This window comes from Scomber scombrus, chromosome 22 (assembly GCF_963691925.1).
Source record: "Scomber scombrus chromosome 22, fScoSco1.1, whole genome shotgun sequence".
In the NCBI taxonomy this organism is placed as follows: Eukaryota; Metazoa; Chordata; class Actinopteri; order Scombriformes; family Scombridae; genus Scomber; species Scomber scombrus.
The window spans coordinates 21,881,242-21,903,097 of record NC_084991.1 but is presented as its reverse complement, the minus strand read 5'-3'; the positions used below and the strand labels follow the sequence as shown (position 1 = coordinate 21,903,097).

Here is a 21,856-nt window from a genome sequence, read left to right as displayed (position 1 = left end):
TGCTTCAATAGTGTTGCGACATTCACGACCAATAAGATTCTATTGAGTGGCTCTTTAGATGGGATCCAATTTGCGCTTTGGATACACACACAATACTTATTAGTAGATCAGTTCATTGTTGGTTTGGACCCAAACATGATGTTCATTATAGAGAAAATAACCAGACTTTTCCTTTAATTTGTGAAGCCACCAGCACCATCTGAAACTTAAGAGAAAAGCTAATTCAACTCAAGCAGACCAATCACAAGTTGGGGGTCATCCCTATGTTCCCACAGCCCTATGTTCTATCAAGGATTTTCCACCAATTTCTGTAATGCACACAACATGTTTCATCTGCTAAAATCCTTGAAAGACAGGTGAAATGATTTATTATGAATATTATATATATATATATTTTATATATTAAACAGAGGGAACATAGACACGCTCCCTCAGGTCGTATGGTCTCCATGTGGTATCTGACATGCTGAGACTTAACGTAACCCTTCACCCTCAACAGTCAATCACCTTTACAACCTGCTTAAAAGTCATAAGAATAGCTTTCTTATTCCCACTGAGAGTGATTCAACAAATATACAGTGTAACTGGAAAGTATTCACACCCCTTCAATTTTCCCACATTTTGTTATGTTACAGCCTTATTCCAAAATTGATTAAATTCCTTTTTTTCTCATCAATCTACACACAATTACCCAGAATGAAGTGAAAAAGGTTTTTTTAGAAATGTTTGCAAATGTATTAAAAATAAAAAACTGAAATATCGCATGCACATAAGTATTCACTCCCTTTGCTTTGACACTCAAAATTGAACTCAGGTGCTTCCTGTTTCCACTGATCATCCTTGAGATGTTTCTACAACTTGATTGGAGTCCACCTGTAGTAAATTCAATCTATTGGACATGATTTGGAAAGGCACACACCTGTCTATATATGGTCCCACTGTTGACAGTGCATGTCAGAGCAGAAACCAAGCCATGTAGTCAAAGGAATTGTCTGTAAAAGGCACAGATCTGGGGAAGGGTACAAAAAAATGTCTGCAGCATTGAAGGTCCAGAAGAGCACATTAGTCTCCATCATTCATAAATGGAAGAAGTTTGGAACCACCAGGACTCTTCTTAGAGCTGGTCGCCCAGCCAAACTGAGCAATCAAGGGAGAAGGGCCATAGCCAGGGAGGTGACCAAGAACCCGATGGTCCAGCTTTCCTCTGCCGAGATGGGAGAACCTTCCAGAAGGACAACCATCTCTGCTGCACTCCACCAATCAGGCCTTCATGGTAGAGAGGCCAGACGGAAGCCTCTACTCAGTAAAAGACACATGACAGCCAATGCAAAGGGAAGGACGCCTCGCTGTTCGAGGACCCTGAGTGGATACTTGACCTTGCTCACTGGGAAACTGAACCATTTAAACTGTGAGCTGCAAGGCAAAGGTAAGACTGTTTTTGACATAAGTGCTGTAAATGCATTTAAAACTATACTCACAATAAATACTTATTCAATTCAATCATTAACACTAACATGTTATCAGACAGTCTCTTCACATATATTTATTATTATTATTGATATTATTGTTAAAGGTGAGCCGTGCAACTTTGTTATTCAGGAAGTTTGTATCAAACACTTAGCCCTTCGTATTACTCAATATCCTTTAAGTAGCTCTCAGTTTCAAAAAGGTTAGTGACCCCTTCCCTAACTCATGATCTATGAGGAAAGCGTTATGATGAAATCTGTTTGCAGCATGCATCCTGCGGCTGACATTTCTTAACTCCATTTGTGGCTGTTCTTATTCATATTGTCATATATTTGGCTTATTTTCATGAGATCCTTGCTGCTAAACACTGTACCAGTTTCAGCCATGATGAAGAAATCCGTTTTTGCCAAGAATAAATGTAATCGCAGGATGAGATAAAAGCATCTTTCTTTGACCAGGTGAATAGAATATTTTATTAAAAGAAGAAAACAGATGTATCACAATTGGAGCATTGCAAAAGCAGTGAGTCAGACTGAGCTTTAAATTGATTGACAGACTTCCAGCTTTGTGAAGAGATGAACTGTGTGTTTAAAATGAAGTAACCTCTGGCTTAACGTTTAGTTGAAGGAAATAATGAGACAACCAGCTTATCCAAACTGAACAAAAAGGTTCTCTCACCTGCCCGTGTCACCAATAGGTACAGACAGCTGGGTGTGACTACAGACCCAGACTTTATTAAGCTCGAAAAATAATTTATACAAAAGATTTGTTCATAAATTTTTGGCCACCTAACCAGAGAGGCCCATTTAATCTAGATTGTAACAGACGAGCTCTGAATTACAACATAAGATCATTTCCTCTTGTCCTCATTTCGACATGTTTGACTAATTAGAAGAAACTTACAACATACTGTATGCATCAGTATTGAAGAGAACTGTAAGACACAGAAATGTATCCGCAATTTGCGAGCGACTTATCATTTGTGAAATTAAACTGAATTGCAGATAATGTTTGCACACTTCTTTCTGGTATGCCCCACCTGCCCCTATTGACCAGTAAGTGTAATTCAAGATGACATTTGCCATTTGAAGCAATATCCAAAAACAGAGGTATATGAAGTGTCTCATATTTAGTAAATGGAAAGACTGAAGAAAGCACAAGAAACATGTTTTAGGTAGAAAGTCCTGGAGCATGAACTCAATCGTCTAGAAGAAGAAAAAAACGTCCAGGAATTTAATTGTGTCACATGCACAGTCTTTTAAAGAGCAAGCTGCAGGTAACTGAAACCATATCTTGTCTCTTTGTTGTGGTTGTGTTTGATTAACTGGCATAATTAAAGCAGCCAGGATTAAGTCTCATTCAGTTCACCTGAATGTTGACACAGCACTGGGACTGCAAAGAATTACATAATTGTTATTTTGTTGTCATACTTGTGCAGCTGCAACCCTAACAACACAAACACAAAGATATAACCTGGATTTCTTCCTTTATTTCTGAATTTACAGTAAAGTGAAACAAGCAATACAGTAAGGTCAGTAGTATTTCTCTGATTTGACTAAATAGATGCTGTGTCATTTAAGATTCATTGTCTTCTTCTCTAGTTCATTCAGTGTGTAGTGTAGAGATAAATGTCTGACTCTGGATCATGGAGATAAATGTTCACTGTTCTTCACCACATGCAGTCATTTGACTCAGCTGATGTTTAGTTTGACTGGTGTGTACTGCCATCTAATGGCTGGTGGTTTACTCTGTGATGAGGTTCACTACAAGGCCAAAAGTAAGTGGACACCCAAACATCTATCTATTTGCATGCAGATTTGAAGGGATCTTGTAATGGTCAGTTTGAACAAGAGGAATGATTACAGGGAGCAAATCTGTTTCAGTTTACTTATACCTTTTGCCATATACACTTAGATGAGCATAAGGAGGCAAAAATATTGATTATATGGTGATGGTGACATGGTGACACAGTTTTCATCTTTCACCTTTTGGCAGATGTTTCCAAAAATAATAAGAGCAATCAAAACCAGAAGTTTTGTTTCATGATCTATGTGAGAAGTTATTTTCAATGGAGATTCTGATTAAATTAAAGGAATAGTAATATTGTAAGACAGCACTAGAGCTAGGCCAACAGTTTCCCTCTGCTCCCAGTCTTTGTGCAGAGCTAAAATTAAAAAGTTTTGGTGCCCAATAAATTTAGCATCATTTCAATAGATTTGACACGAGAGTAAAATCCCCCACCAAAGAGCTCCTCCTTCACATACAAATTCACTTGGTGATCAATAGCAAATGTTGCCAGTGCTGGCCTTTTCAGACCACAGAGAGTCAAAGTATGGAGCAATATTTCTTTGACTTCTCGAAATCATAATCACCAATTACTTAATTATAAATTAATCCAAAGATTTTATGCATGTCCTAGGAAATGCTGCCAATTGTATTATTCAAAGTATTCTTTTCTCTTTATGCCCCCAAAAAGCATTGTGCACATATTTGCATATCATGTGGGAATGTCCAGGGGTCCATTCCTTTTGGGTCAATGTAACTGTTATTCTCTCTTAAATAATTGAGACGAACATACCCTGTTTGCTACACAATTTATTGTTGAATTATAATACATTGCATAGTTTCAGTTTACATTTCATATAAAGAGAGTTCTGTTGGCAGGGTAAACTGCTGCAGTTGAGAAAAGAAATTGTTAGTAAGAAGATGAAACCGCCCTACAAGCTCAGTGTATTTCAGTGCAAGCTATCATTTTATGAGGTACTAACTTTAGAAGTCTGCTCAAGCACAAAGAGCAAAGAAGGAAAACATACAAATTCTTCAAAGTGCAGCTCAGAAAGTCAAATCATTACTTCAGCCTGAATGTTTGCAGGGCCTGAGATAAATCTTCTGGTAATACTCAATTCAAGAAACTTTAAGCAATTTCCCACTCTAAATAGATCTAGCACATTTCTGATTCAATATTGATTCACTATTATTATTATTATTGTTGTTATTTTTACATTTCTGGAGGGGAGTGATGTATATTGGTGAGGGCCTATGGGACGGTTGTGGGGATTGTTTCTTGGTGTTTTTCGGCTGCAGACTGTATCAACACATGTAATCAATCATATGTACATTTTGTCTTTATTGACTGTTTTTTTATGCTTGTTGTAAGTGGACTGTCTGGTTGCATGTGTAGCCTCCACTTGGAACATTTAATAAAAAGTAAAGCAAAAAGGTTATGTTTTGACCACTGAGTCCTCCTGTTACAGTGCAGAGGTTAAGGTCTCAGAAGCCCTTCATGGAAATGGACGCCGCTCCGGAGCTGTCATGACGTTTGATTTGATGAATCATCAGGACGGAGACAAGCAGGCCCAGGAACTAGACAGACAGGTACAAAGATATGGGGTCAGTTCAAAAGACAGACATGTAGACAACCTGAATTCAGACCAGAAGTGTGAAACAATTATGTGAACTCGTTTTCTGAGACATAATTTTTTTACCCCAGACTGGTACGCAGGATGAAAGTTCTCCTTGGGCCTAGAACTGAGACCTGAACCCAGTCTGTCTTTAAAACAGCTTATACTTTTATTTTACTCTATCAATTACTGAACGTTAAGCTCCAGAAATGACTTGTCGCACTTTGCAACTGTATACAACCAGAAATGTCAGTCAGTCAATGGACAAAACCAATTTCCAGTAGGATGCAGAGCAGCTCCAAGTCCTGTTGTAATTCAGTATTTTTCACTTGTAAAGCTTTTCACAATGAAACGTACTGCAGTGACAGCAAATCCAAAGTAGATGCCCATGGCAGCCTGGAAGATGGTGTCCATAATTGCGAAGAGGATGCCACCACAGGTCTGCAGAGGAGGAGAGGGAGAAAGGGTCATTATCTTGAAGGATCACTGATTGGATGATTGATTGGTGTTTAGATTGGTTGTTTGGTTGCTTACCTGACCATAGACTTTATCTGGGCCTGTCGTTCCCTACAAGACAGCAAGAATAAAATGTCACCGTAATACACAAAGCAAAACAGACCAATGTATATGTATCTTCTGTCAAATACCAGACAATAAAAGTACTGCAGAAACCAAACTCATTCAGACTAAAGGCATCCAGATGCTTGAAACAACGTGCTTTTCAGATTGTTGGGCAGCATCTGAAACTTCATAAATATTGAATCAGATCTAATAAAAATGATGACTCTGTTCCAAATCAAAGAACAACTTTGAGTTTCTGTTTACATTAAAGGTGCAGTTTGTAGAATTTAGTGGTATCTAGCCGAACAGACTTGGCAGAAATGGAATATATATATATATATATATATATATATATATATATGTATGTTTTACTTAGTGTAAAATCACCTTAAATAAGGAATTGCTGTGTTTTCATTACCTTATAGTGAGCTCTTTATATCTACATAGGGAGCGGATCCTCTTTCACGTAGCCTGCCATATTGTACCACCATGTTTCCACAGTAGTCCAAAATGGACAAACCAAACACGGTGTGAGGAGAGGGTGTTTCACAATTTTTCGTGTTTCATGGCCATCATAGCTTGGAAGGGGAGGGTGGCGGGAGGAGTATTCAGTTGGGTGCACTCTGCATCCTCACCACTAGATGCCACTAAATGTCAAACACTGGTTCTTTAAATACCAGAGAGATAGCTACCACACTTATTTAGTTAGGTTTTAAGCTCCATTATCCTAAGAACCGAACAAAGTGCTTTACAATAAGCAAACGCAAAGATACCTTTATAGCAAATGAAGGTTTTTAAAACTTTCAGTAAATTTAGCACATGACCTAAATGTGCCTTGAGTTACCTTATGCATTGAAAGGACCCCCCCCCCCCCCCCCCCCCACAAGTGTACATTGTTTTTAACCATTTTTACTAGCATGTAGTGTTGTTCTTCTTTGCCTTTGCTGCTACTGCCACCAACTGTTGATCAGTGAAATAGTTTGAAACTAGAGGCAGGAAATGTTTGTGCATCATTGTATGTGTGCAATTTTGCAAACAAAACAGGGACCGAAAAAAAAGTGGTGATACTGGATTTCTGTATCAAATTGTTAAGGAGATTGTTTCAGAAGAGCAAAACCAACTTGAGGTTTGGAAGTACATCCAGATCCATAATCGCACGCACAGGTCTCAGGGATTTCATAACCCCAGTCTGTAGCGCTTGTCACTCCACAGCACCGGGCCTGCAACAAGACACATGACAGAGTGACTTTCAGCAGCTGGAAACAAATGTTAAATTTAACTTATTTCTGTGAAGTTCTTCTGCATTCTAAAGAGAGACACACTCTTTGACATAATCTGTAAAGCATTTATCCAAGATGAACCTACGAGAAACATGTTTAGCTAGACTAAATTCCTATGGGTAAATAGTTGACAGAGGGCATTACACTTTGCTGGAGCTCACGAAGTCCTGATTTGAATTCGGCGTTGTCCATTAAAGGCTTTGTATATTCAGAAGAGGCGGAGGTAAAGCTGGCTTTAATCTAGAGACAGAGACCAATGTTACGTTATGTTTCCATTATTTGTTTCATGAAGTGACAAAAATAAAATTTAGTGCACAGTAGTGAAACTAATGATTTTGGACACAGCTAGAGTTAGTATCAAGATACAGAGAGAGTTTGTGAAGGTTACATAAAGATAAAGAGCACACAAATAATGAAAGAAAGATGGAGAGAACATCATGGTTGACAGAAACAATAACATTAGTATCAAGATAGAGAGAGAGAGAGAGAGCACTTGTGTCAAGATAGATATATAGAGATGACTTAAGCATACTGATATAGAAACAGAGCAATAGCACCACAAAGGTCAGAAAAATATATAACAGGAGAGTTCTGGCAATTTAGCATCAACATGGAGAACTTTAAAATTAAAATATACATCGATGCAGAGAACAAAAGTATCAAGATACAGAACAAATAAGCAGTGAGTGATAGATTACCTTGTTTCTCCCGGCAACGACAATGAAGCCAAAGATCAGCATGATGACCAGTCCAACCACCATTAAACCTGCAAACTGTACATGAAACAACATGAGGAATAATTTCAGTGCTTTGATTGCTCAAAAAAAATGTTATACGTACAATTTTGAGGACGAGGTCATTCTCAGATTTGCCAGCGTAGATTCCCAGGGAAGAGACGATAAGGACACCGATGGCAAATGCCCAAACCCAGCCGATTTCCGGGCCCCCAACTGACGATATCTGCTCCACCACGACAACACAACAACACAACACACACACTGAATTACGACAGAGCTTTATCTTTAACAGTACAATAAATAATAAGGCAGGAAGTATTCTATATTTCTTATTGTCAACAAATACCATTATGAAAACAAAAACTGTGTGACTCTGCGTGTCTCAATTACTTGACTTTCTGACCTTGTAGAACCGGATGCAAGTTGAAAATGCCATTTAAATAATTGAAAGTTGTAAATGCATATTTGGCAGCAACCGTTGACCCAATCGAGAAATTTAACAATGAGATAATAGAGGCAGCCGAGCCGAACACAAGTTACAGTAACGTGTGGAGTCGAAGGGATGTAAAGGGCCAGTACGTGTTGAAAAGATAACGAAGTGTTATTCAGCAAACCACCGTTTATTGCTGTAACAGTACAGGTTAGGCTACTGTCGACCATAACCACGCCAAAACAACCAAAACATAAAGTTAACCGTAACTCCTACTGTGGCTTTAGCTCTCTCATACACGCACGCGCACCTGCACAGCCCTCATCCCCGTCACACTCGCACCTGCCCCCCTTCCTACTCATTCAATCCCAAACATGTCATTAACTCACAGAACATTTGACATTATAACAGAACATTACTGCAGGGTCAGTATATTTTTTATTTATGTGTGTGTATTAACATGTAAATGAAGTTGATTTGTGGATGTGCAGCAGTACAGTGGCTGTAGAGTGAAAGTGGAGTTTGGTGGTCATGCACTGTACAACTGTATATTATAGTTTTATTAAGTAATTCAAGTGTAATTCAAGAACAAGAAATGGTGGACTATGATATTGTAATGTAGTGCTTCAATTTGACAGGTATTCACATAACTTTAAATCTGGATTATTTTCACCACAGCTTTGATCATTCAATGGCTGGCCCTTTCACGAAGCTTTATTTAAACTTCATAACATAGAAGTACACACAGTGAAAGATTACTAAATACAGTTCGTTTTGGGTAAGTACAAAAGAAATCATAAAAGTGAAACTTAACTGTTTCTGGTCCTTATTTTGTGGTCACTAAAACCACATACATACGTTAGTGATTTGAGGTTTTCTGGTTTTTTGATGTAACACTGTAGAATACAATGAGGATTCAACAATGATGCAATTGCTTACCTCAGCGGAGTAGGCAGAGGCCTTGAATAATCCGTAGATCATCATGCATCCAAACCCCTATGGACACATGAGCAAAAGAATTATATTTTATATATTATATTCTTTATTTATCAAAGAAGAATTTATCACAGTTTTTGAATCTGTAAACCCTGTAATGTCACCATATTTAGAAATCTCCATGACTTTATTGTAAATACTAGTGAATAATCTAAAGTTCTCAAGACAGTAAATACATCCGGCCGACTTTTATGGAAAAATGTATAAAATAGTGAACAAAACGTCTAGAATATTTATATTTGATGAAATGGTGCAGCCACAAAAACATGAAATCCAAGGTTTGACTTTAAAGTTGGGGCAGTGTAAAGGCATTGTGTGGTGGGAGCCTTGAAGGGGGAAATAGAGCATTCAAAATGATAAAACTATAATTTAAAAACACAAAATATGATATAATTATTTACTGCCACAGATTATTTTAACCTTCCTTACATACGTTTTTACATTATTCTTAAAGTTTTCACATACATTTGAAAATGGAAAAAATATTTCTAGTCTCAGAGTGAAACCGTAAAACTCAATATGTAGATTTCAAAACATCAAACATCTTTTTAATATTTCACTTCTTCTTTTCTTTGTTTTGTACTATTGCATATCAGGATTTTTTTATTTCGCCACATTGACTTCCTGAGAGAGTGTCTGTAATTTCTGCTTAGATACACTAGAGGGACACAGAGAGCTAAAAACTGAACACTAGAGACTTTCTTCATCACACTTGATATTGAATAAGGGCCGACGCAAACGCTTACAGAAATGTCTCATCACAAACATTTTTCCCCCAGTGCTTGGTCTGTGGGAAGTGGTGTACTGGTTTTTCCAGTCACTCCTAGCGGAGGCGACACTGTTTGGATTTCTGGTGGTGAGGTTGAGTGAGGTCCAAAATTACTGCTTATCGCCACAAAAGACAACGAATGTGAGATCTTCGAGATTGCCACTTTAACAGTATTACAGTTTGTCTGTGAATGTTCTCATTCGTCCAGGTCATGGTTATCTCTGGGCAACTGAATCGAAAGCAACTGGACTTGTTGTATGTCTGTGAAGACAGACTGACTAGCCCAGACTAGTCAGATACGCATGAACGGATGAAGCCCTTTGGATAAGAGGCAAAACGTCTCAACAGACACACAACAAGTCGAGTTGCTTTCGATTCAATTTCCCAGAGATGAGTATTACAGTGTATTTACAATATAAACAAAATTAAACTTAATTTCTCTGTGGTGTATACTAACATTAAATACAGACACACAGCTATATTATAATATTATGATTTACATGGCATACATTTGTAAATGCTTCACATTTTTCCAAGTACATGTTGGTACAGTTTATAGTCTCACTTATACATTTTAGGATTATTAAGTTACACTTAAAGTGGAAATGCTCAAGCAATATGTATAAATATACTTATATATATGAACATATACTAATGTATATAAATATGTAAATGTACTTTTAATCTATTAGTAGTACATTCCATGTACAGTTTAAGTTTGATGCAGTGGATGATATTTAAACACACTGGTATTACACTTTAAAGTTTTCAAGTACACTTAAAGTTGGAAAATGCTCAAGCAGAATGTAAAAATACACTTGTAGACTAACGTAAAAGTAATGTTAGGTGTAAAAGTACAATTAACATTACATTATAAATGTATTTCACTTGTACAAAAATTAAAGAACAGCATGAGCAAACAAACTAATTCATACATTTTCAATGTATAATCAATAGTTCAATTTTAGCACAATTGAGTATACTTAATACAATTAAAACGTTTATACACTAATACTATTTAAGTATAATAAATAAAGAAATAGTTGTTCAGTTTTAGCACACTTTAAGAACATTATTTAATAGTCTTTCTTATACATTGCACCACACACAGATTCTAACAAACAAAAAACAAAAGACGACACAAAAGATCCAAAGAACCCAGAAATAATCTGAAAAGCTTTTCTACTTACCAGAAACAATGAGTTGAAGAAGATAAACATTTTTTTGAGGCATTCATTAATTTTCCCCATTTTCAGGTTTTGGTATTTGGCTCTCAGAGATGAAGTGAAGCTGTGTGCAGATAACACAGTGTGTGTGTGTGTGTGTGTGTGATGATGTGCAGCAGTGTGTGCTGTGATAAACGTTTTGCAGAGTGAATGTGAGTGAAGATGAACACAGAGCCACATCACACAGAAGTGATGTGCAGCCAATCCCTGAAGACTATATGAGACCACGGGACGCATGCAGTCATGAACACAACTTTCATACGGGAGCTGCAGCTCTAAGTGCTTCACTTAGACGTACAATAACACACAAAGAGCAGCCAATAAGGGATCTAAATTAATTGATTTGATTCACTTCTTTTGATTTAAAACTTGAATTAATCTTGTCACTTCTAGTTCAGTTAACTAATCAGTGAGTTCTGTCTTCAAAACAACTTTGAACAAATTATTCAGTATAAAATACCACCAAGTTCAAGTATAAACTATGAGAGGAGATATAAATATTTGGTTTCAAGTTAATGGGGACTGCTGCTCTAATAACAAGATGTTTCCATGACAACACTGTCAAATGCCGGTTGTTACTAACACATAAGGTTTATCTGTTGCATCATTCATAAAATAATGAAATACTTTAGTATCGATTCAGGACAAGAGGAGGATATTTCTCTTGGTTGGTTAACGTTAAGGGTAAAATAAGGCATTGTTGTTGCAAAAAAATGAAGTCAGCGTGAGAGAGACAATAGTGGTCTGGAGAGGAGAGAGAAGTGGTGAGGACAAAGACAAACAGACGCTCTTAGTTTCAGTTTTGTCCTCCTCTTCTGCATTTCTCCTTTCCATCATTACAACCCGGTCTTATTGCTCCTTATACTACCAACACATGCTTTATGTTTCCTTGATGGCAGTTACTTACTGTTCCTCATTTAAATCAAAACTCTTGGGGCAGTTGAGCCGTTGCCCATCAAGTTCCTCATTCTCTGGAATAATCTACTACTGCACATTGGGGTAGTGGGCCCTGTTGATACTTTCAAATCCAGTCCGAAAACATATGGCTACTGTGGGATCATCACTACATGTAACTACACTACACATCACATGTACAGCACTCATTAGACCCTTTGTTAATATAAATATATAAATATATGGATTATAGCAGATTTAATGATTATTTCACCTCATTCTTCCTCATCAGTGTGACTGTTCAAAACCTCCATGTCATCTGTAACTTTATCAGACAGAGAATGAAAGTGAGAGTATTTTCTGTTGTTTTCATACTTTTCAAATGTTTTAATATATTTTTGCTGCCATTAAAAATGCATCATTAGTATCATTAGTACCAGAGGAACATACTCATTAACTGACCTTTTTCTTATTACATTTTTTGTCCAAATAAGAAAGAAAGAATGACAATAATAATTATTTTAGGGAATTTATACTTGAGCAGAGATAAATGAATCTTAATTTGATTTAATAAAACTAATTAAGTAGGATTCAGTGTTCAGATACAGGATTCAGAGATGAACAATACAGTTGCTCTTTAGACTCTTAAGATGTTGATGCTGATTTTTCTCTTTCATTAATTTTTTTTTTTTTTTTTTTTTTTTAACCTCAGCTTACTTTCTGATGAATTCCCCACCCCCCATGGAAATTCCCCAACATCTCTCAAAAACCGCTTCTATAGATGCACCTCCCTCTCTCTTGCTTAGTGTCCTCATTCAGGCTGCTCTCTACGCCTTTGCAGCCTCCACAGAAGTTTTTTACCTGCCAACACCTGCAGCTGATCAGACTGATCTGATACTGAACATCACTGCTGTTTGACACCAAAGTGGAGACATTACAACATAAACTCAAGTGTTATATTTGGTTTTCTGATTCGCCATCTAGTTAAAACTCTGTTAACTGTCTATCTGATACGGAAGCTTATTGCATTCATTCAATAAAAAAAAATACAGATCCTGTTTTTCTGAGTAATTTTTTCTAAAATCAGTTTTTCTGAGTAATTTTTTCTGTTTTTCTGAGTAATTTTTTTTTAAATCAGTTTTTCTGAGTAATTATTTCTGTTTTTCTGAGTAATTTTTTTGGATCAGTTTTTCTGAGTAATTTTTTTCCTGTTTTTCTGAGTAATTTTTTTTGGATCAGTTTTTCTGAGTAATTATTTCTGTTTTTCTGAGTAATTTTTTTGGATCAGTTTTTCTGAGTAATTTTTTTCCTGTTTTTCTGAGTAATTTTTTTTGGATCAGTTTTTCTGAGTAATTATTTCTGTTTTTCTGAGTAATTTTTTTTTTCCTGTTTTTCTGAGTAATTTTTTCTCTACTTCGAAATCTCGCGATAACACCTCACTTGCAAGTGACTCCTGCAGCTCCTGCTCCTGCTATGACCCGTCTTCAGCTCTCTACTCCACCGGGGTCAATTAAGGTGAGGCAAGTTACACACAGGGTATGATACACATGATTTCAGTTTAGTTAGCCGCTAACAGTTTTGTTTCCATCATGCCGGACAGTTTCTTTTGTCAAAAGTGAATCGCCTTTCTTCCATTTTATTGGCTTGGCACAAATAAAACGAGCCCACATGCTGTCATAATATTAAGCTATATGCTAATCGTAGCCTATGACTCATAGGCTATGAGCAGTGTTGGGTAGTAACGCGTTATTAGCCTAGTAACGCCGTTACTTTTTTCAGTAACTAATAACGTTTCCGTTACCGAACGCTGCGTTGCTCCGTTCTTTTCCGTTCGTTCTGGTGAGGTTTTACAACGGCACACAGTTCCCACCATAGATATATATGGTTCCCACAACATTTGAGCGATCAATAAAATTTCATTGAATTGAAAGACAGAGCACAACAAAGCACTCAGTGCCCTCTAGCGTCCTACATGTAATCAAACACGCTCCATGAAGAGGACGAGACAGGTCAGAGCACGGCATGACGGCGAGCTAAGCTAACATTAGCTAACGCAGCATCCTAGTCCAAAGCTGTGTGTCAGTTCAGGCTGCAGCTGGGACACAGCTCCAGAGTCACAGCGAGCACACAGCACCCACTCCACCCGAACAGCAGCGGTTAGAGTGCGACAGACGGACTCCAACTATGACACCTGAAACTGTAAACACAGCTGATCGCTCTGTGTAAACACAGCTGATCGATCGATAAAAATGACCGCTTAAGTGAATTTTTCCGTCATTGAAAACAGGTTCTTGAATGTAACTCGGTCAAGACGTATCCTCAAGATTTTTTTTTGCAGTTCTGCTAGGTCAAGCTGCTGGAGCCAACATGCAATGATGATGGTGACATTTTACAGATAAAAGCAGATGTTTTTTTTCATCAGCATCAGTACAGAACTGAAAGGGTTAGAGGGGAATTCAATCAACCTTTATTTAATGGCTAACTAAACTGAAATCATGTGTATCATACCCTGTGTGTAACTTGCCTCACCTTAATTGACCCCGGTGGAGTAGAGAGCTGAAGACGGGTCATAGCAGGAGCAGGAGCTGCAGGAGTCACTTGCAAGTGAGGTGTTATCGCGAGATTTCGAAGTAGAGAAAAAATTACTCAGAAAAACAGGGAAAAAAATTACTCAAAAAAACAGGGAAAAAAATTACTCAGAAAAACAAGGGGAAAAAATTACTCAGAAAAACAAGGGGAAAAAATTACTCAGAAAAACAGGGGGGAAAAAATTACTCAGAAAAACAGGAAAAAAAAAATTACTCAGAAAAACAAATAATTACTCAGAAAAACTGAAAAAATTACTCAGAAAAACAGGATCTGTATTTTTTTTTTATTGAATGAATGCAATAAGCTTCCGTAATACGATCAACAAAATAACCATAAAAAACTTCTTCAGAAAGAACACCCCCTCTTTTTCCCATTATTTCCTGTTTGTCAACTGTCAAATAAAGGTTTCTGTGCCTGAAAAAAACCCTAATCATTATTAAATAATGAATTCACAATCAGAATATCAATAAATACAGATGCAAACAATGAATAAATAACATAAATACGTTCTACTGGCAGCTCTTTCTGCTTCAAATGTCTCTGAGCAGGACACAGTGGAAAGCAGGTTATTATCCATGTGCAGGTGTTTGTCAGATAGGTAATATAATATATCATTTAACAGAGAGAAAACACTGCTGCTCTGTCAGTAATAACTGCACCTTTATTAATATCAGCACATGTGTGGAGACACAAACTCCATCAAAGGTTGCTACAGCTGTTAAAGCTGACTGACAGCCATCATCAGAGAAAGACGCTGCTTCGACGCTTCAGAGAGAAGGACGTCTCATTTCTCAACACTTATTTTATTAGTATTATTATTATTAATAATATATTGCTCTCTCCTTGAGTGGTTTCCTTGCGTCTCTCCATGAATCCACAGTGGACAGGACAGATGCAAGAAAAAGACACAAGTGAGGGAAACGTGAATGCAATTTAAGAGAATTGAGAAGTACCCAATGATTCCATTCTGGCGTTTATAACGTTGGTAGAGGCCTATTCAGGTGTCAACACATTGTCCTAACAACCCTTCAACTGCCAGCTTCTGCAGGAAGTGGTCGTACTCTTTTGCAGGGTGAAACTTTGTCATGAGAACTTGGCAGGTGTTAACCACAAATACAGAGGTATATGCTATATTTCCGGCCTCTGGCACCTTATTGTTACTGTTAGGGACGTATGTTTCCCCTAAAAGCAAAGGCAAACCACAGACTGACGTTTGACACAAAACACGGATGATTTGTTGAAATGTAGAGCAAATTCAATGCATAAGCAATAATCAAAGTTAACAAACATATAATTTAGGTATGAATTATAAAGTTGGATACTCTTAAAGCGTATTGCTCATAAGGACTGTATGAGCCGTTATGTAAAAAAAATTAAAACTGTTCAAATCTATATTCATGGAAAATCTGCATCAACCACAACTGAGAAACTAGGTTATGGCCTTTAAACACCTCTTTGATTTGTATCTCCTATATCAGAGGTGTCAAACTAATTTTCACACTGTATAAATGTAACTACTCCTTAACATATTGTTAAATAACTACCTCTGCATTTAATTATTATTTATTCAAGTATACAAATATTATGTATTTGCATTAATTTTCATTTTCATTTCCACCCCTTCATATTTAAAATTGACAGTGCAAAAAAGTGCACAAACAATATGCTGCTGCTTGGACGTGAGCTGTGGAAGTTATATTAAATTATAAATAATAATTTTTTTTTAAACAGCTAAATGTTGATGTCAGATAGGTTTAACAAAAAAAAACATACAAAAAGAGGTATTTTCTGTTGATTGGGACCTGAGCTGTCAGAACAATAAAAGGTAAATAATAAGGAAAAATGCAATTCACAAAACTGCTAACAGGATTTGTTTCAACATTCAGTGGCAGTCCTAGTATATAAATAAAATAGTTATATTATTTATCACGAATTATAAAATATTGGTAATAAAAAAAAACAACCTTTTTATTATTTTCATTTAATTAGCTATGTATGTTCAAATAACAAACACGTGGCAGAATGAGATTCATCCAAAATGTATTTTATTTATAGAAAATAAGAAAATAATAGAAATTGACACATCATGCCACCAAGACATCCCCCTTCTTATCGATCGACTCTTTGGCCATTCCTAAAGTCCAGGCAGTCTTCCCTTTGACCTGAACCTCCCTGAAAAACTCTGCCTTCCTAAGACATTAACACAACAGTTAAATCTTTCAGGGTTGTCTGGTAATTTCTTTCTCACATCTCCATGATGTACTTGTTTCCCATCATCAGACAGGATGAGAGCAGGATGTGCTGTATCAGGATCCAGAGTTACCTCCACTGCAAACTGCTGCATGCTCTTCAGATCTGCCTTCTTTCTTTCATATTGTTCTTTCTGTTCCCCCACATAATGTGTCTGGAGGTTCAGTTGGTGATTGACAGGACCACCATCTCTAGTACAGAGACTGAAGAATGGGTAGAGTTTCTCAGTGAAGGAACAGTCAGTAAAGGCATAAAGAAGATCTGCAATATCTACGGAAGTGGAGTGTCCCTCCCAGCCCCCACAAAAAGATTTCTGGCACCTGGCCAGCGCTTCTTATCACCTTATGGTTTTACACAGATAAGCCTTTGGCCACAGCATCAGACAAGCTCCAAATATAGCAAACAAGTGAGTGTACATGATGGACATGCAGGGTTTACCTCATATGTATCATCACATATTCTCTCTTACCTCACACATGTCAAAATTAACAAATTCAGCTTAAAAATGGAGAAAACCAGGGGCACAGACCAACGTTTGGCTGTTGGCTTTACACATTTACAGACTTGCTGGTGAATAAAGTGGAACAGCTAAAGAGATTTATATTTGTAGGCATGAACACAGACACCTCTACAAATTGAAGCCGATGTTGTTCAGTGACTTCTTTGTAAAAAAACTAAGTTGCCATATTAACTTATATGTCCATTTTGTGTTGCTGTGGTAATTGACCTCATGCACTTGCTGTCAACGAGGAAAGAAACAACTTCTCAATACAGTGATGTCACACTTTCTTTAATACTCAGAGCATGGCACACTCAGACTCGATACAGACATACAAGCTGCTGCAGAGGAGTGATCCCTGAAGTATGGGGTAAATACTCCCTTATCTGTTACCAACCTCTAGAAGTTTATGTGACTTGTGTTGATGGTCTTTGTTTCTGTTTCACGCAGGAAACAAACATGGTTTCTGAGACTGTCACTGAGCATTATTAACAAAACAAGAAGACGAAGAGGAAGACATGGCCTTGTACCCACAAAGCCATAATTACACAGCTCAAAATTCCACCTCAACAGGTGTTACCGCTAGTGCGGCTGCAGCTAATGTTTCTACTTTTATTTCTCTGACTTTGCCACTTCACCATCATACTAAGCTGCAGTTGATAGTTAACTCACCAAGGCTTCCTTTGGCGAAGAGCACCAGGTTGTTTTCAGGGTTGACAAATCTTTTGTCTACTTTTGTCTATCTGTGTCGCTGCTCAGGTGGGAAGAGAACATGCTTCGTCTCAACATGGTCTTTAAAGGGGAGCCGGTTTAACTATTATTACATTAATATAGTTTAAAATGATTTTTTTTTAAATTATGTATTTATTTAATATTCAAATCATTTCTACACTGATTCACTTTCCCATAATTAAGTAATCTATTTTTCATCTAATTTATTTATGTATTTTCAGGGTTTTGGTAACTATAGAGATAGATAGCCTTTATTGTCCCATGGGGAAATTAATTTTTAACAGTCTGTCAGAAACACCACCAAACATGAACAATATACATACACACACCCACTGTACAAACACCACCAAACATGAGCAACATATAAATACACACACACTGCACAAACACCACCAGACATTGAACAACCGACACATATATAACGCTCAGGAGGGTCCATATGAGGTTATTGAGTGCTGAGGTGGTGGACCGGACCAAGCTCTTGCTGAAGCGTGCCTGTCTCCATCTCAGAGGGGGGGGGGGGGGGGGGGGGGGGGGGGGGGTTATTTGCAGGTTTCGAGGTGAGGTAAAGTGACGTTAAAACAGAGTTCTGCAGAGCATGGAAACCTATTATGGTTAACCAGTCCCCAGTAGCCGGCATGGTCTGACCTAGTTCTCATACTTATTGGGGTAGTTTCTTTGTAAACAGGAAAGATGTTTCACACGCATCTACTTCAGACCTCAAGACCACTGACTCTGTCCTTCTCAAAAATGAATATGAAAGAGTGAAGTCCATGCTGGGGAAGATGGAGGCTAAAATAAAACTGATGATCCAGGAGAGACAGATGAAGAACTCAGCCAAGCCCAGCAAGAAATCTGCACACAAACAGATTGCAGACAGTCTGCAGGTCTTTACTGATTTGCAGCAGTCTGTAGAGAGAAGTCTGGCCAATCTCATTGACACAATTGAGGAAAAGCAGAAAAAGTCACAGAAACAGGCCGAAGGATTCATCCAAGAGCTGGCGCAGGAAATCTCTGAGCTGACTAAGAGAAGGACTGAGATGGAGAAACTCTCATGCACCAAAGACCACCTTGACTTACTAAAAGTCAGTGTCCCTCCCCCATCATATAAGGAAAATGTGAACACAGCTGTGGAAAATGTCATCAAAGAGATGAAGACGCAGTTTGCAGTGGACGTGACTCTAGATTCTGATACAGCAAATTCCAACCTCATCTTGTCTGACGATGGGAATCAAATATACTGTGGTGATACTGGGGTACATCAAAACCTCCCAGACAAGCCAGAAAGATTTAAACCTGCTATCAATGTCCTGGGAGAGCAGGGTTTTTCTTCAGGTAGATTTTACTTTGAGGTTCAGGTTAAAGGGAAGACTGCCTGGGATTTAGGTGTTGTCAAGGAGTCTGTCATTAGGAAGGGATCAATCTCTGCAAAGCCTGACCATGGCTACTGGACTATATGTTTGAGGAATGGAGATAAGTACAAAGTTTCTGCTGTCTCTCTTAGTGTAGCATATCAGCCAAAGAAAGTGGGCGTGTTTGTGGATTATGAGAACTGTTTAGTCTCCTTTTATGACGTAGATGCTGCAGAACATATCCACTGCTTTACTGATTGTTCCTTCAATGAGAAACTCTTCCCATTCTTCAGTCCCGGTGTCCATCATGGTGGTACAAACTCTTATCATCTCTCTGGTCAATTACACTGTTTAGATGCATCATCTTCTCAAAAAAAGTTCACTCTTTAACTACTAGTCTGGCAGTACTTTAAGATAGACAGTTTCACTCTGCCCCCTGCTGTCGGGTACAATTACAAACACTTAACCAAAATAACTGAATATTACTGAGAACACTGAACAAAATATGTATAGATGATACTAACAAATGTATCAAATGTACTATAAAATATAATATCTTTTCAGGTACCACACTAAAAAACAAAGCTTGAGCTGCTTTTCCACTTCCACTTCGTATCCTGGAGCCTCCCTACACCTATAAGAACTTAAAGAGATTAGGTGGTTGGTTTTGTGTTGCTTTTCCATCCTATTTTACAACCCAGGAAGGACCGGAAGTCTAATTTAGACAAATGTAAAATTAAATTATCATCACCTCTTCTGAAAGATATACAGAAATGACAATAATAATAATTAGAGGAAGTTTTTTAACCTTCTATAATTAATAAAGATTTGTTTACATAGTTTTAATAGGGAAATAGGGAAATTGTAAAGCGTCTTTGAGTACTGCATAAAGCGCTATATAAATGTGATTTATTATTATTATTATTATTATTACATTAAATTCATATTAAGTAAAAGAAAATCAAGTTCTAAATGTTTTCAAATAAGTATAATAATTAATTATGCATATACTTTTTTTTAAAGGACATTTCAGAGAGTTTGCAAGAATATGCAAAATCATGAAGGAAGATTAAAAAAAAAGGTTTTTGGTCATTAAAAAAAAGGAACTTAAAGAGATATTAGGTGGTTGGTTTTATGTTGCTTTTCCATGTTATTTTACAACCCAGAAAGGACCATAGAGGACAATAACATAATTTACAATAACATTCATCTTCGGGCCTTTAAATTTAAAATGTTCTAAACATGTTTAATAGAAGGTTTGAAATTGTGTTTATGTTTGAAATGACAACTATAATCTGACCTAAATTTAACTTTTCTACACAAAGAACAGTTTAATATTGACATCAGCAAAACATGAAACTTAAACATTTGTTTGGTAGTGAGAACCTGCAATTTGATTTAATGCCATTGCTGAGATTAATTCCAGAAATGTGGCTCCAAGTGGACAATGAGTACAAATTGAGTTAATAGTAGGTAAGTTTCTGTAGTGGGAAAGGCCTGAAGTCAGAAAATATACTGCGGTTTGTTTGTAGTACCAGATTATACCACTAGATGGTGCCAAGCCCTGTTTAATGTGATGGATTATACTGCAGATGTGTGTGTTGCATCGCTTTGCAACTCTTTTCGAGAGAGAGAGAGAGAGAGAGAGAGAGAGAGAGAGAGAGAGAGAGAGAGAGAGAGAGAGAGAGAGAGAGAGAGAGAGAGAGAGAGAGAGAGAGAGAGAGAGAGAGAGAGAAAGTTAATTGAGTAAATACAATTCAGACAAGGGTTCATTGTATAAGTTGCTGTTAATATATTTCACAGTATCACAATAATACAAATAAAAGTGATTGTACAACAAATGATTTAAAAACAAAAATAGGGCAAGGAAAGAAAACTGGAGTAAATGTGAAATGCCCATTTTTTAATTTACAATTTTTGATTTAAGTTTTTTAATAGTAGGGAAATATGTATGAAAACATCTTTAAAAACATAAAAAGGATGGTGAAATGTTAAGCCATATCATTTTATTGATATTATAATTTGCCAAGATAATTATGTAAATTATTTCTGCTGAGAAATTGGGATTGTTAAAAATGAGTAATATGTTAATCTTTGTTCAGGTCTTTCAGCTATGGGGCACTCTATACTATTAATGTGGTCAAGCACCATTAATATTATTGAAGTCAGTGTTCATACTTGACACTTGGCCGTAGCTACCATTGAGGACACCGAGGTCATGTCCTCGGTATTTTTTTCTTGAAGTTTTGTTTCATTGTGAAGTGAAAATAGCCAACGAGACAATTATCCTTGCATCAACGGACCGTCACGTGACACGTACTTGCAGATACCGCTGCCATGTAAAAACGAAAGTAGTCGGCTATAGCCAGCGGTGGAGTGAGGTCTTGAAATCCACCGGCCCTGGTGTTATGTCCCAACTTGTTTCCAATTTAACAATTATAATTTGTTTTCCTTACCGAATAGCTCCAGCTGTGTTGCGCTTCCGTGAGCAGATTCTTCACAAATTCACAAATAAACACAGCATATTACTAGAGATTTTTAAGTCGCTGTTATATAGTGCTCACTTCCAGAAAAAATATTCGCTGCAGTAGATGTGAACTGCCACTTGAAAATCACCAGATATATGTTGTCTACTTTTGTGAATTGGACTTTTTGGACCCGATTTTGCAAACT

At 37.2% G+C, this 21,856-nt stretch overlaps 2 protein-coding genes across 2 annotated transcripts; one reads left to right on the top strand and one right to left on the bottom strand.

Annotated features, from left to right (window-relative positions):
- Nucleotides 1–4,052: 4,052 nt before the first annotated feature.
- LOC134004271 (tetraspanin-8-like) lies at nt 4,053–10,986 on the bottom strand. The gene is made up of 9 exons (XM_062443489.1): nt 10,832–10,986; nt 8,816–8,872; nt 7,550–7,669; nt 7,408–7,482; nt 6,854–6,949; nt 6,551–6,649; nt 5,403–5,435; nt 5,226–5,309; nt 4,053–4,830 (listed from the first exon to the last, which is right to left on the bottom strand). The coding sequence occupies exons 1-9, from the start codon at nt 10,889–10,891 to the stop codon at nt 4,738–4,740; spliced, it is 717 nt and encodes a 238-aa protein (XP_062299473.1). The 5' UTR covers nt 10,892–10,986; the 3' UTR covers nt 4,053–4,737.
- A 5,762-nt stretch (nt 10,987–16,748) lies between these two features.
- On the top strand, nt 16,749–19,773 carry LOC134004341 (E3 ubiquitin-protein ligase TRIM39-like). Its single transcript, XM_062443573.1, has 3 exons — nt 16,749–16,947; nt 18,549–19,496; nt 19,748–19,773. The coding sequence occupies exons 1-3, from the start codon at nt 16,749–16,751 to the stop codon at nt 19,771–19,773; spliced, it is 1,173 nt and encodes a 390-aa protein (XP_062299557.1).
- Nucleotides 19,774–21,856: the final 2,083 nt, after the last annotated feature.

Bases quoted from the DNA above. Each gene is read 5' to 3' on its own strand.
- LOC134004271 (XM_062443489.1), bottom strand. From the start codon at position 10,891: ATGGGGAAAATTAATGAATGCCTCAAAAAAATGTTTATCTTCTTCAAC. The intron at 5,310-5,402 runs GTAAGCAACCAA...CCTCCTCTGCAG, and splicing joins CAGATAAAGTCTATGGTCAG to ACCTGTGGTGGCATCCTCTT. The intron at 4,831-5,225 runs GTACGTTTCATT...CTGTCTGTCTAG, and splicing joins TTGGATTTGCTGTCACTGCA to TTCCTGGGCCTGCTTGTCTC.
- LOC134004341 (XM_062443573.1), top strand. From the start codon at position 16,749: ATGTGTCTGGAGGTTCAGTTGGTGATTGACAGGACCACCATCTCTAGT. The intron at 16,948-18,548 runs GTTTTACACAGA...CATCTACTTCAG, and splicing joins GCGCTTCTTATCACCTTATG to ACCTCAAGACCACTGACTCT. The intron at 19,497-19,747 runs GTACAAACTCTT...ATATCTTTTCAG, and splicing joins TCCCGGTGTCCATCATGGTG to GTACCACACTAAAAAACAAA.